The 14,987-nt window shown below is 47.7% G+C and overlaps 1 protein-coding gene and 1 long non-coding RNA gene across 20 annotated transcripts in view; one reads left to right on the forward strand and one right to left on the reverse strand.

The window, feature by feature from the left end:
* tspoap1 (TSPO associated protein 1) overlaps positions 1-14,987 on the reverse strand; it is a 69,230-nt gene that overhangs the window by 17,451 nt on the left and 36,792 nt on the right. For 13 of the 19 annotated variants that reach the window (XR_014124774.1, XR_014124775.1, XM_081718715.1 and 10 more), the window contains 13 exons: positions 14,084-14,260; positions 12,926-13,084; positions 7,789-7,950; positions 6,707-6,790; positions 5,678-5,767; positions 5,444-5,566; positions 5,144-5,248; positions 4,537-4,587; positions 3,854-3,886; positions 3,244-3,264; positions 1,888-2,065; positions 1,472-1,549; positions 17-240 (listed from right to left, as the gene is read on the reverse strand). Coding sequence is in view for 17 of the 19 variants with exons in the window: in XM_081718715.1 (XP_081574841.1) it covers positions 17-240; positions 1,472-1,549; positions 1,888-2,065; positions 3,244-3,264; positions 3,854-3,886; positions 4,537-4,587; positions 5,144-5,248; positions 5,444-5,566; positions 5,678-5,767; positions 6,707-6,790; positions 7,789-7,950; positions 12,926-13,084; positions 14,084-14,260 (1,485 nt within the window). In the remaining 2 variants the exon portion in view is untranslated. The remainder of the gene's footprint in view (positions 1-16; positions 241-1,471; positions 1,550-1,887; positions 2,066-3,243; positions 3,265-3,853; positions 3,887-4,536; positions 4,588-5,143; positions 5,249-5,443; positions 5,567-5,677; positions 5,768-6,706; positions 6,791-7,788; positions 7,951-12,925; positions 13,085-14,083; positions 14,261-14,987) is intronic. The other 6 variants (XM_081718718.1, XM_081718717.1, XM_081718730.1 and 3 more) reach the window with 4 other exon arrangements.
* On the forward strand, positions 4,448-10,000 carry LOC118241512 (uncharacterized). Its single transcript, XR_004776137.2, has 2 exons — positions 4,448-4,627; positions 9,832-10,000. It is a non-coding gene; the product is annotated as an uncharacterized LOC118241512 (long non-coding RNA).

The raw sequence follows: 14,987 nt of genomic DNA on the forward strand, positions 1-14,987 counted from the left end.
TAAGGCCAAGCCTCACCTCGTGTGTGGGGCTGGCCTTGCGGGGGCTGGCCGGCCGTGAGTCTGTCGCCGATTTTGGGGAGAGGTGGGCGGTGTCGGACTTGGGCGGTGAGGGGCTAGAGGAGGAGGCCGACCTCGGACTGAGGCCGGGCAGCGCACGGCGCCTGGAAGACGGCGAGCGCTTGGAACGGGAGAGGACGGACGTCCGGGGGGAGGAGCCGACCCCGAGAGTCGTGGCCACATCTGACCCGCCCAGAGGAGAGTGAACACACAGAGAGAGAGAGAGAGAGAGAGAGAGAGAGAGAGAGAGAGAGAGAGAGAGCGAGCGAGCGAGAGAGAGTGAGGGAGGGAGGGAGAGGCAAATGGAACACAGTAAAGAGGAAAAGAAAGGAAAACAAAAGAGAATATGGAGGTCAGCCTAAGCACAAGCAACAGATCAACAGGGACGAACTTGCTTACATTCCTCTGAACACTCAAACTGAACGCAGGCAAAGTGGAACCGGCAACAAAAGAGACTAGCTTTCAGCGCGTGTGACACGTGAGGTCGGACACAGCTACCAAAGACGGATGTTAATGGAGTAAAAATTGATGACATTTGATGACATTTGATTACGAAATGACATTTCGTAATATGCTACAGTCCTGCCATCTGTTCTGACACCCTGAGGAGTGCACCAAAGATCCGTCACAATTCGAAGATCAATCATTGCAGAGCGGTGACAGCGGTTCAGAGAGGTGCACAGACTTCCTGACAGCACCTACACTAACTGTGTGTGCGTGTGTGTGTGTCTGTGTATTAGGACAGATGAGTCACACGTGAGAATGTGCAGGTGACTGACTGAGTAAATCCTCGACACAGACAGAGAGTGTGAAAGTCTGCAGCGGATCCACTTGTATTAGGAGGGTACTCAGGCCAGACTGGGGCAGGTCGGAAGGTCAGTAAGAGCCTGTCTATCCAGCTGATTTAGGAACAGCTCCCTGCTACCCATGACTGCATTAATTAAATATGAAAAGCAAAAACACTGGTACCAGGTCAGGATTCTTTGACACTGCCATGGGGGAAAGGAAAAAAAACACTATCTGTAATTGGATAGCATTAGAGACTTGATGAAGCGTGACTTATAAACCAATCAAGAAAGCACCAGTGGTGAGTATGGAAGTATACCCACATGCGGATGGATGCATTGAGGCCAAAACACCAATAAAGCAAAGGGTAAACAGCATCACTAAATGGCAGAAAAACATAAACAAAAACGTGCTGGATGTTGCGGGACTTTGGAAACCATCCAGTCAATCAAAGCCACCAAAACCCACTGGTGCCCGATGTACCAGGCCAATGCCACCAGTGGGTGCAGAACAGTGTTCATGACGCCGGAGTCGGCACCGATTGCATGAGACTGTAAGCACGGCAGGGCCATGAGCACTGGCGCAAAATAATGCGAAAACAAAAACAAAAAACATCGGGACAGAATACCCTGCTCGGTGACGTCACAGAGGGCCTCGGTCCCCTCCAGACTCCAGAAGGCGATGTCGTCCCATGAGGCACTAGCGCCTGGAGGGGGAGGGGGGATGGGGGGGGTGAGTGAAGTCAACAGAGGACAGGAGGAGCAGCAGAGGGAGGAGAGGAGGGTTTTGAGAGAACAGCGCAGGGACGGGCAGAAGAGGGGGCGCACCTCGTTCACTGGCGTCTCATACCGCCTAACTGAGAGCACGACACGAGCGAGTGAACCCAACCGGGAGGAGCTGTACGCTCATGTCGGAGTGACAGGTCTGTTCGTCATTGCCGTTACAAAGGAAGCTACCCCTATGGAGGCACGGCGTGAGGCCGGATTGGATAAAGAATTTGTCATTAGGAGCATGCCGGGCACACGGGTGAGGCAGGCTGGTTACCGGCATCTCCGGACAGGCCGAGGCCGTTGGGGAGCTGGGGGAGGCCAGCACACAGCAGCCCTGGGGAGGACAGGTCCATCTTGGAGGCCTGCAGGCGGAATTTCTCCAGCTCCTGAGAGAGCAGTCCGAACTGCTCGCCCTGAGTGCGACACTTCTCCTCCAGATCGCGCACCTTCGCCTGTATGGAGGCATGCACACGCACACGCACACACACACACACACACACACACACACACAGATGTGGAGGGGGCAGTTACCACTTCGGGAGCTCCATAGTTTAACTCCAGCTGTACCATAATGCATTTGGGGAACGAGGGAAGGGGCAGAATACACCTGCCAAACAGCATGCAGTGGCGCAACGTGTGAGGGAAACAACGCTGACCTCAAGCAACTCTGGCGCGGCTCATAAGTTTTTTCACCAGCACCTTTGACTCCATTACTGCAGACTGCTTCTCATGCCACATTCAGGGCACCTTATGCACACACACACAGAGCTCTGCACTTCAGTCTGTCAAAGGCTTCGGAAATTCGGATGACTTATATCAAGCCTTTGGAAATTAACTCTGACTAATGGCAGTGGCTCCCAGCCTGCTAGGACATGTGCAGCTATGTGGGCGACACTGGAACGGAGGCGTGAGCTCACACACACAGGCGGTTAAAAGAATTCCATTTATCAGCTCAGATGCCAAGCAAGGGGGACATGGGTCTGAAGCGGACAGCAAGGAGAGTGTGTGTGAGTGTGTGTGTGTGTGTGTGAGTGTGATTGTGTGTGTGTGTGTGTTTGTGGAGTGAGAGCGCATATATCTGAGGCTCTGAGAAACTACGACCAGTTTCACTTCCGGCATTGTGGTTCAGTTTCCTGGCAGACGCTGAGCAAACAGGGCCTCGTTGCGCTCGTGAACACACACACCACACACACACACACACACACACACACACACACACACACACACTTCCATACATAAATTCCTGTAAAATATGAGACCTAAATGCATATTGCTTACGGGTCACTTCAGATGTGACATCAGAGTATCTCATGAGTCGCTATCAGCCACTGTATGAAGGAATAAAGACAGAGCTTCACCAATCCTACAGACAACACACTGAACTCTGTGTGGAGTTACTGCCCTGTAACACTGACTGCTTAGTGTACAGTTTATCCCACACATGCACAAATGCATAAATGTGCACACAAGCACAGACACAGACACGCGCATGTGTTCATGTGCACACATGCGCGCATGTGCGTGCGCACGATGTTGATGTAAGCAGAAGCAGAGGGGTGTGGGCAGAGCAGGAAAGAGGCAGGGATTACTGTGTAACACAACGAAGGCTGAAACTGCCTACTGTCAGTACCTGCATGCAGTCCAGTGTGTTCTGCTCAGCAATCGAGAGAGAGAGAGAGAGAGAGAGAGAAGGAGAGAGAGAAGTAGAGAGAGACAGAGAGTGTTTCAGAATACGCACGCATGCATATCAAGAGGTCAACCATAGGGAAAAAGGACTTAGGTCCTTAGGTTAGTAGACACTGCAATCCAGCAATCCACTCCTGAAATTCCGCTCCAGTGTTTACAGAGGACCTGCTGAACAGTACTTCAGTCCGCACGCACGCACGCTTTCCCTAAACCACCCCGGCGTCTGTCCAAGGCTTCTGCAGTGTGGCTCTAATTTATCTATTTAACCATTTGAATAATAATATCTGAATTCTAACCCTTTCTTCTCTTAAGAGTTCACAGAAGCCAGGGCTTCCCCATGCGTCGGCAAGTTCACCACGCGATGCAGGACGGAGCTCTGTGTGACTACTGAGAGACGGGGCCCTCTGCAGGGGACAGACACTCTACTCAGTGGCGTGGTTTAGAGAGAGCATGAGAGGCAGAATAAAGAGAGAGAGAGAGAGAGAGAGAGAGTGTGAGAAGAGAAGAGACAAATAGAGAGAAGGAAAGCGAGACAAAATGATGAGGGCATTTACCAGCTCCCGCAGCAATACGAGCTGGACCAAACCCTACAGATGAGACAGATTTAATTTAGACAAAACTCACAACAAAACACCACACACATGCGTGACGCATTCATGTGTTATAAAAGTACGGTAAATAAGCAAATATCACTCAAAAAACATTCATTTGAATACCAACTAAACACCCTGTGACTGCATCCCATGAGAGTACACACACACACTCACCCGCCAATACACCCCACCCAAATACACACCCACACACCCACACACCCACCCACACACACACAAAAAGGCTAGGCTGGAAGTACTGCAGCTGCTCCACAGCATTAGCTGGAGAGGAAAGTTTTTAGTCCACCTGGGTGGCAGGTGGCAGGGGCAGAAAGAGCAGCAAGTGAAATATTAACCCTTCCTGTACTGTGTCTAGTGGGGCACGCCAAGATCCGATGAATTATTGAACAGAGAGGGATTAATAATGAATAGACAATGCACAACAGAGGAGGAGCAGACGTCCACGCACAGACATTAAAACGTGAAACAAACACACACACCTCCTAGACAACAACACACACACACCTCCTAGACAACTAATCATGGAGATCTGGAACATCTCTGTGTGTGTCAGGAGCAACACATGGGTAAGGTGCCAGAGAAAGTGAAGGGAAGTGAAGGGAAGGGTGGGGCAGTTGATTTCTCACCTCCAGCATCTGCACCACCCCTTCATGCTCCCGCTTGGCAAATAACTGAGCCTGGGGTAGGACACAGGAGACAAGCACACCGCCTGTGCCAGTGAGTATGGAACTGTAGCGACAGAGTCTACACAGATTCTATACAGTATTCTATATGTGCTGTGCATGGTGGTGTGTGACGTGTGGCGGTGCGTATGGCGGCGCGTATGGCGGTGTGTGGTGTGTATGGCGGCGTGTATGGTGGCGTGTGTAGTGTATGGCGGCGTGTGTAGTGTATGGCGGTGTGTGGTGTGTATGGCGGCGCGTATGGCGGTGTATGGTGTGTATGGCGGCGCGTGATGTGTAAAGCGGTGTGTATGGTGGCGTGTGTAGTGTATGGCGGTGTGTGGTGTGTATGGCGGCGCGTATGGCGGTGTGTGGTGTGTATGGCGGTGTGTGGTGTGTATGGCGGCGCGTGATGTGTAAAGCGGTGTGTATGGTGGCGTGTGATGTGTATGGCGGTGTGTATGGCGGCGCGTGATGTGTAAAGCGGTGTGTATGGTGGCGTGTGATGTGTATGGCGGTGTGTATGGTGGCGTGTGTAGTGTGTTTTTGTGTGCTGCGTGCATGCGCTGACCCGCTGAAGCCGTGTGATCTCTTCCTGTTTGAACTTGAGAACAGCCAGAGCTTGCTCATGTTCCAGCTCCAGATGCTGCCTGCGCTCTGCAACCTCTCTCATATGCTGCACGCACGCACACACGCACGCACGCACACACACACACACACACACACACACACACACACATATACATACATACACACAAACACACACTCTTAATTAAAGAGACAAGCTTTAAAGGCTGAGTCATCTAATGGTCTGCAGGCTGGCGCTCAGTAGCAGTAGTATATGCGGCTCATCCAGCTAAGGCGGCGCTACCTTCAGGACCTGCTCTAGGTTCTCCAGCTTGGCACGCAGTCTCTGGTTCTCCTCGAGAACACAACTGTGTCGAGCATTCACTCCTGCAAGGTCGCCTCTCAGTTCTTCATTCTCCACCTTATACTAGAGAGAGGGAGGGATGGACAAAGAGAGGGAGAGATGGACAGAGGGAATGAAAAAGTGAGAAATGAGACTTCCAATGTCAATGAAAAACACACACACACGCACGCTGACCTGGTCGAGCAGCTGAACCTTCCTCTTGAGGAAATCTGCTTCCTCTGTTAGGCATTCATTTTTAGAGTGTGCATCTTCAAGCTGGCTCTCCTGCACACAGGCACACACACACACACACACACACACACACACACACCCACACCCACACACACCCATATGCGCGCGCACACACGCACCCACACACACCCATATGCGCGCGCACACACGCACCCACACACACACACACCCACCCATATGTGCACGCGCACACACCCACACCCACACACACACACAAACGATTACTGGTCGGTGTTGCAATTGGGTTGAAGTTTCCCTTAACCTGTCTGCTAGAAATTAAAACATTACCTTACATTTAACTGAGCAGCTCATTATAAAAGCCTAAAAAAGCTACTTCAGGAGACTTCATCTCACTTAGTGGTTTGCTTGTGCATTTGCAAGAGAAGCAAAATTTCTCTCATGACAGAAAAACCCAGAAACCACCAAGCGATCCAGCAAAAAGCGCTTTTTACCTTACAACTGACAAAAAACATGTCCTCCCTTTCAATGAGGAAAACTAATATAATACAGGCCAATTACAGTGCTGGTCTCCAGTGTTTACTGAAGCATGGAACAAGTCAGGTGTGACCATATGTGTTTGGCTTGAGAGCCATGTTTTTAAGTGGACAGCTTATTATGATCTAATAAATGAAAAGAAAAAAAATATTATAAAAATAATAATATTTATTTATTTTTCCTTCAACAACAATAATAATTTATATAATTTATTATTATTATTATTATTATTAAAAAAAACTTCATCATCCTCCTCCTCCTCCTCCTCTTTGGAATAGTGGCCTGGGAAATGAAACATGGACGATTTCTTCTTCCCATTCAGACATATGAATGTTTTTATTTTCTTTTTCTGGTCATCACACACACTTTTTGAAAGAGTCTCATTGTACATTTACAAAATAAGTGATGTTAGTTCTAATAACTGCTTGTTATGCGAATGAACGCAAGCCAGCTGACCTGTTATGAGAGCGGACTCACCAAATCCAGGCATCTTTTCTGCCTCTTTCTTGCTTCGTGCTCGAGGTCTTCACATTCTTTTCTCTTCTTGCTCAGCTCACTTTCCTACAGGATCACAAAGAGCCACAGAAGACTAAAACGTGAACTGAGAACCAAATTTAAAAAAAATCCCATAAGTAGAGGGTGGAGGGGAGAGTTTGCTCCACTGTACCCTCCATTTTTAATGGGAAACACTGATATTACTTTTTTTAAACATAAATTAAAAGAAAAGTGAAGGAAGGAAAAAAACAGAAGAACTACTACTAAGAAGAAGTTTGCTCCTAAAAGTGAGGGTCGCTAAGGTTCTGGGGTTCTTAAAAAAGAAAACGAAGAAACAAACAAAAACAAAAAAAAATCTTATGAAAGTAGGACTTAAATGTGTGCATTTAGCAAAACCACCTTAAAATGGCTTATCTACAATGCAATCTGTGTCCAACGGCTCCTCGCACACAAAAGCCTCTTAAACATGCTGTCAGCGTAATCCTGGTCACCACACGCACGTGGATGCTTCTGCTTAACCGCTACAGTGGAGTCTGTGTGGTCTAGGTGAGGAATGACCTGACAGCTTTAACTCTGTTGTACTCAATTGTACTGCGAAGCTTAGCATCCACTAATTATCTTAAATGCACCTTACACCGAAGCACCACAGAAGACGGGAATTGGTTCACTAGCCTGCAGAAGCAGCTGTGAGCCCTTCAAGATTGGTCAAGGTGGGAGAGTGGGCAGAGGATGACCAGTGCTCACCCACACTGTGACAGTTTTGCCAGAGGGGCAGTAATGGTGCTTAAAAGGCCTAAGAAAGGCACCAGTGATGAGGGACAGCACGTGGTTGTGAGCGTAGCCATTTGAGTGCTATGACATGACGTGGCATAAGCTCGCTAGAAGCAGATTACACAGAGGTAGAAACTGCCAGTGCATAAACAGCTGGATTCAGGGTCCACTTCGTAAATATCCAGAACGGTGGAATTTCTCTTCCATTAGCTTCCAGTAGCGTTCCAGTGTTAAAACTCACAAAAAAATAACCGAATCTTTCTTGTTAAACTACTACCATGTAGAACCCTCACCAGAAATTGTAGTCGATCTTCTTGTGTCTGCCCTTCCTGGTGGGCGGAGCTTGTGTCTTGCCTGGGTGTCGATTGTGTTCCAGACTCCTCCTCCTCTCCAGTCGTTTCCCCTTTAACAAGGGCCTCATCTACTACTACAGGGTACAGTTTTTCAGACCCAACCTGGTAGGGGCAAACACACACATATTATTATTATTATTAAAAATATATTTAAACGCATTTAAAAAATTTATTTAAAATCAGGGGATGTTAAAGTCAATGTGAACTGAAAAATGGAACATATCTGCCTCCTGAATGTGACATATTTCCAAGTTGAACTGAGAAGAGAAAGCCAGAACATTTTAACATCTGACATTTTTAACAGATTGTGAAAAGTGGGTGTTTCATATTTAAAATGGAGAAGGAACCGTCATATCTGTCAACAGCAGAGTGCAGGCAAGTTGCATTCGTGAAACACTACCAATGCCTTGGACATAATCTTCAAAATTAAATTATTTTTTAAAAAGTTAAGTATTTTAGAGTATTGGTAGAGATCAACCAAATACACAACTGCCTATGTTGCTGATAGCTACTATCAGCACAAACTAGCTCAGAAAACTATGCCATGAAATTATCGTTTAATATTAGATTTTGGCATGGTTAAATGTCAGAAAAGCGGGCAAATGCCATTGGACTTTGACTACAGATTTTGGAGAAACAAGATATTTTATTTTGAATTGTGCTTAATATGACAGGACATGTCATTCGAAGACAATTCGAGGCAGTCTAAATTAGTTATCGTATGCAAATTAATTTATGCAACTTAGAATTATGCAAAGTAAGTTAGCAACTCTGCACTGACATTCTTCCCTTATTACCCACAATTTTTAAAGAATTGTTTTTTAACAACATTTTCTGGATATCAATCAAATTTTAAATACCTGTTCTAATCTTAAAGTAGGTTTCCATAATCTTCTGGTTCCTGCTTCTACTGCACTTAAATTTCTTTTTGCAGATTACACAAGAACCAAAACAATGGGCTGACATAAAAAAATAACTATTTACAGTGATGATGTGTAGCAGCGATCTGTTTTAAAGTCAGAATTCAGAACACTACCATTAGCAGTTAGCGCTAGCCTGTAGTACAGAACATCTCATCTTCTCTTAGAGTCAAGGGCCAAGCCTCCACAGCTAATCTTAGACACTACGCCTACCACTGCTCTAAGTAGAATTACGCCATTACGCTCAAGGTTATGACCCGGTAGATAACCACAGATTGGACTCAACATACAATACCAAGGCAATTTACAGGAAAGGACAAGGCAGAATACTTTTTGAGGAAGCAGTGTATGCTGCTGGAAGCTACAGATGCTACAGTGCTGGGTGGGGTATTAATGGGGAAGGGTATTAAGGGGGAGGGGCATTAAGGCAAAAGATTCCATCAGAATGAACAACCAAATCTAGAAGGCTGGACAAGCCAATGGGACCAACCTGGACTGCCTGGAATTTGTAGTTCAGTAGCGGATAACGGCAAAACTGCTCCTAATCGATCATGGACAATTCCTCTCGTCCCCTCAATGGCTACGTAATCAAACAGCGGAGCACTCTTTATTTGATTGATCTATCTACTGAGTACTACTCATCAACACTATTTTAACTGTCACTTTAATCTGTTCTGCACAACAATGCTTTAGTATGATCACCTGACTCTTTACAATCAACGAAGCCATTACCTGCATACTACTTACATACAACCTTGTGTGTCTTTGTAGGATCTTGTGTGTATAGTATTGTTTGTACTTGAAGTACTGTGTATGCAGATGTAACAATTCCACACACTCGTGTGTGTGTGTGTGTGTGTGTGTGTGTGTGTGCGTGCGTGCGTGTGTGCGTGCGTGTGTGTGCACGTGTGTGCGTGCGTGCAATTTTCAGTCCTGGGTTTTGTAACCAGTGGTAGTTGACTGAATAGATAATGTCAGTAGTTGGTATCAGACCTGACTCTTAGGTAAAAGCAGTATAGATAATCTGCTGGACTAGACCCTGAACACGCATGTTCAATTCCAGAATCCTGGACCGGATATTGCCTTGGTGGTCTGGAACTGAAGACCCTTGTGCCTGAGAGTCCAGCGAAGCCTCTGGTTTCTGGTTTTAGGACCATTATCATGTCAGAATGAGCTGGGCTAGAGTTTGGACTGTAACAGGCTAACTGAAAATAAAGTCTTACTTTATGTTGTCTGGTTTATATGTGATGAAATCTGTAACTGATTTTTCTCTCTATAGCTCTCGTTCTCTCTCTGTTTGGTGTGCTGGGTTGCAAAGCACAACATAAAAAACTCCCCTCTAAGTGCTGCACACACAAATTAACCAACAGGCAGGGATGGTGAAAACCTCTTTCCATGTAGAGAGGTTTTCTCATTGGTTAATACAGATGGACCATGTTGAGGGTTTTAGCTGCTGATGACATAGCACAAGACCATTATAACTGCTATGTTCTTGAAATAAATCGGTCACTTTACCTTTAAGACCACAAGCCACAGTTCACAAGCACGACCGTGGCGTATATTTCTGTCACTGAAATATAAAGAGAAACGTGTACTTTTCAGGTCACATGTATGCTCACATCCGATGTTAGGAGAAAAATCTGTTTGTTAGAAACACCTCGTAGATGTATGCTTACAGCCTGCAGCACACGGCTTGTCAGCTGGCTACCAGGGAGAGATTTCTGAGTCGTTAAGAGGGCGGACATAAAAGCTCCAGCAACGCGGCTGTCTTCTACATTCATACCAGTGCCACACGCTCCGCGGTGCCTCCTAGCGTTACATAAGCGACACATGCTGCTAGAATCAGCATGCGCTGCCATGCTATGGTGCTCTGCAGCACCATTATACTAAGAACTGAGCAACTTCGTTTTCTGGTGCTGCCAGAACTTCTCATCCTACCGGAGAAGCTAAAAGGCCAAAACCTCTGCAAGCCGAGCCTACAGTTCTAGAGGTCCTAACACAGGTCCCAGGGTGTCGGAACCGGGGCCATGTGAACTACGGGCCTGCACGACCTATATAAAGCTACCGCAGAGACGCCGTGCGCCAGTGGCGGTGTAGTCAACATGGTGGGCAGTGTGTAAGCACAGTGCAGTAATCCCCTGTGGACTACCGAATGGGGAACCGGATCACTTCTTTTAAAAGCATCTTAATGGATTGGCCCGGCTGCAGTTTCTCCACTTCTTTTGCAATGAAACTGAGTGACGCAGATCAGTGTCTGCCCAGTCTTGGAAGGAGTGTTTGTGTAAGCACAAACGTGACTAGTGCAAGCTGTGGGTTTCCACGTGTATATACAAAAAACTCCTAAAATCTAGCTGGCAGGGAACATCAACTTGTAAGCGAGAAGTTGCCTGCAGGGTAACCGTACCAACCACGGTAATGAGAAGAGTGAGTAGGAAGTGTCATAATCTGGGCTAACACTCGCGCGCGACTCTCATATTGACACGGTGATGGCGCAGTACACAACTCGAGCTGCTGTAGGAAAGGCAGACGGCATCCGCGGAGGGCGTACACTGACAGCAGACAACCTCAAGCTACAGTTGGCACATTGACACTGCAGGTTGCGCGCACACACACACACACACACACACACACACACCTACCCTCTGCCTGTGAGCTGGGGGACAGCAAAAAGAGTGCCGCACCAGGCCCCGTGGGTCAGACCTCAGGGGAGCTGGTCAGCTCTTCGGCCACCATCCAGAACCCTCTCACCGCTACCACGGCAACAGCCGGAGGGATTACTGGACCATACCATTCCCCTGTCAGAGGGGATTAAAGCATGCACAACGTGGCACCTTTCTGTGCGAGCATGAGCGTGTGTGTGTTTGTCAGACAATTGAGCAGATGAACAGAGCGGTCACTCGTGTTGTGACAGAAGGAGGTCTCACAGTGAAACCTAAAGTGGTCAGCAAGCTCTAAAATAGAGTATAACGCAAACTACACACAGACATAAGGAATTTGAGGATTTGTCTTACTGTAATGGTGTTTTAAGAGTTTTTGAAAGGGAAAACGGCTTACAACCACCTGAAATTCCAGACCATGCAAGACTTCACCAAAGCCACTCAACTAAAACACATGATGAAATTCCAATGGAAATTTTCCCCTCCAGCTCATCTCTGTTCCTCCATCACTGCTTCTCTCCTCCTTCTTCTTTTCTCCTCTCTTTCTGTTTGTCTCCACTTCCTCCTGGATTTACTACCAACAACATTCCCCCCCCCCCTTTTACATTGGCAGGGGATAAGGACTCTCTCAGTGCTGTGAAAAGCCATGTGTCTCACTCCATTCCCTCCTGTCTAGGGGGGAGCTTAGACAGTGTGGCAGACCATGGCACAGTCAAGAATGTATGAGCACCAAAACAAGACTCGGTAGTGTAAACACACAGTAAGCCTAGCAAAAAAAAAAAAAACACACACACACACACACACACACACACACACACACACACACACACACACAGGACCACGCACAGCAAGTGGCTGAGCAGAAGTGCACGTGGTGCCATTACAATGGGCATTACGTCATAACCGCTGAATAATGGTCGTGCCACACGCTCTAACGGCCAGCGCTCACCACGGTGAGCCGGGGTGAAATCGCCGAGCAAGGCACATGGCACGACTGCTCTTCACAGTCACGGTCAGGGAAAAACGGCCCAGTAATGACGGCATAATGACAGCTGAAGCGTGGACAGCACTGGGAGTTTCCCCATGGGAGAGCAGAGCATCATACGAACACAGAACACCTTAAAGATTCAAGTAAAGCTGGGAAACGAGGGTCCTATTGATGACCGGCGCTATGGTAACTGCTGGCACCATGCTACTCCAAAGACCTTGAGCAGAGAGGGCTGTGTGCGTGGGACACGGTCATGCAGACAGCAGCACTGCAATGTAACTCGGAATTTCATATTTCTTCATCTTTATATGTAGCTTTTTCTAGTGCGTTTCAGCCCCATACCTCCTTATGTGGCCGGCATAACAGGGAAAGTGAATACAAAATGATGGAATATGCTGATAAAGCAGAGATATGCTTTATCAGTGAAGTGAAACACTGAAAGGCTCACTTATGAGCAGAGCTGTGCCACGAGTTGCCACAGGGGGGCGCTGTAGTGCGGCCTATGCTCTTACCATCTGGTTGTTCCGCTCTGCCTCTGGAGGAGCTCCTCCAGGGGGGACCTGTTCTCGCACCGAGGTGACAGACAGCTGCCTCTGCAGACGCAGCACCTCCTTCTGGGACTCTTTCAGCAGGCGCTCGACCTCCTGCTCTCCTGATGGGCCTGGGCTGTCCTGCAGGGGGGAGAGAGAGGGGGAGAGAGCGAGCGGGAAGGAGGGAGAGAGAGAGAGAGAGAGAGAGAGAACGGCTGGGTTTGAAATAGACTGCCATGTCTATTAGCATGACTCAGCAGAATGGAGAGACCACCTTAGTCTCAAAGACCTGCCGTGGAAATGTGAGAACATCCTGTCTTAGAACATTCCTTCCTCCCAGAGCTCACATCTCCAGAATCATACTGGGCTGCCTGCTGTTCCTGTAACTTGGCAGAAAGTTCACTTGCTATGGCTTTAAACTAAACTTTGAGACTCTGGTTATACACCTATTATGAGGCCCCTGGACAGGGCCAGGCCTGGACTCTGGCAAGATACACTCTGAAGAAGTTCTGCCTTAATCTGGGAGTGTGCTGGAGGGGTTAGAAAGACAACGATAACCTTCCTACCATCTAGTGGGCAAATCTCCCTTATATGCGCACACGCACACACATGCACGCACGCATGCACATGCACGTACACACGCACGCACAAGTCCTCCTTGGGAGTCATGCTATCTGAGCTGAGTGGAATGCCAGGACATTTCTGCAGACCAGCCTGGCACGTGACTTAAAGGTTCCCTATACAAACGTGTACACCAGAAGACAGTGTGACACTTGCAAAGCATCCATCTTATCAGGCCAGTGATGTACAGAGTGATCGGGGATGCTTCCCAAAGCACAAAGCCTTTATTCTTAGCATCACCCAGAATGTAGACGGAGCGCTAACCCACTGCAGTGTCATCCATCATCCACCAGGAGGCAACCAAGGACAAAGTCAAAACATAGCCACGCCACAGAGTGAAGACTGTACACTAATTACACATGACTTCAACTGACTTCATTAACAACTTTAGAGCATCACATCAAGCTAACGTTAAGTTGTGATAAATGTGTGTGAACCAGCAAATTAACTGTTAGGCTTTAGACAGTGTCATGAGGTTAAGTGGACGACAGGATATATGTGTGTGTGTGTGTGAGATACCTTTCCCTGCCCTAGCTTGGCCTCCAGCTGCCTGCACTGGCGCTGCAGGGTGGCGATCTCCTTGTCTTTGGAGAGGAGCGTGTCAGCATGCAGGGCCAGGTCCCGTGCCCGCTGCCTCGCAAACGCCCGCTTGTACTGTTCCACCGCCCCAACCTTTATGGGGATGGGGGAGTTTACCTACACACACACACACACACACACACATAGATGGAGAGAGAAATTTACACAATGTAACAGAGAGAGAGAGAGAGAGAGAGAGAGAGAGATGCAGCAGTGATCTTAACACAAGTAAGCATCATGATTCCTTCAGTGGCATTTGGTCTTCTGCACACTTTCTATCAGTATAGACATATACTGTATGGTGTAGACTGGTGAATGGTTCTTCACCTGACCCTACATACACTACTAGTTAACTGGGCCATTTTGACATCGCCGGCTCTGGACGGTTTTGGGGGTTTTTTTTGTTTGTTTTTTTGCATCGGCTGAAGTTTATTTTTTTTATTATCTGTGGACATTTATATAATTTACATTTTTTAAAGTACATGGTAGTACATGGTAGACAGAGTTCAGATCTACTTAAGCAAAGAGACAAAAAACCCACCAACAACTAAATCGGCCATCATTCTCTCTGCTGCTGAAAAATCCATATGTACAGACCACTGCACACTGCTATACACCGAGTGCAACCAACCAAACTATAAGCTTCATTCAGCTTCTGCTGCGACTCAGGTCCATCTGTGCTGCGTGCATGCGTGCGTGTGTGTGTGCCGCTGCTTTGCCTGGAGGTGTGTGGGTGTCTCAGGGCCCTGGAGCAGTGTAACAGGTGCAATGCTATAACAGCCCCCTAGTCCCACCAGAGAGAACAGACAGATGACCTTCTGGAGTGGTTACACCCCACTCATTC

The sequence above is a fragment of the Electrophorus electricus genome, chromosome 8 (genome assembly GCF_041902795.1).
Source record: "Electrophorus electricus isolate QZ-2024a chromosome 8, ASM4190279v1, whole genome shotgun sequence".
Lineage (NCBI taxonomy): Eukaryota > Metazoa > Chordata > Actinopteri > Gymnotiformes > Gymnotidae > Electrophorus > Electrophorus electricus.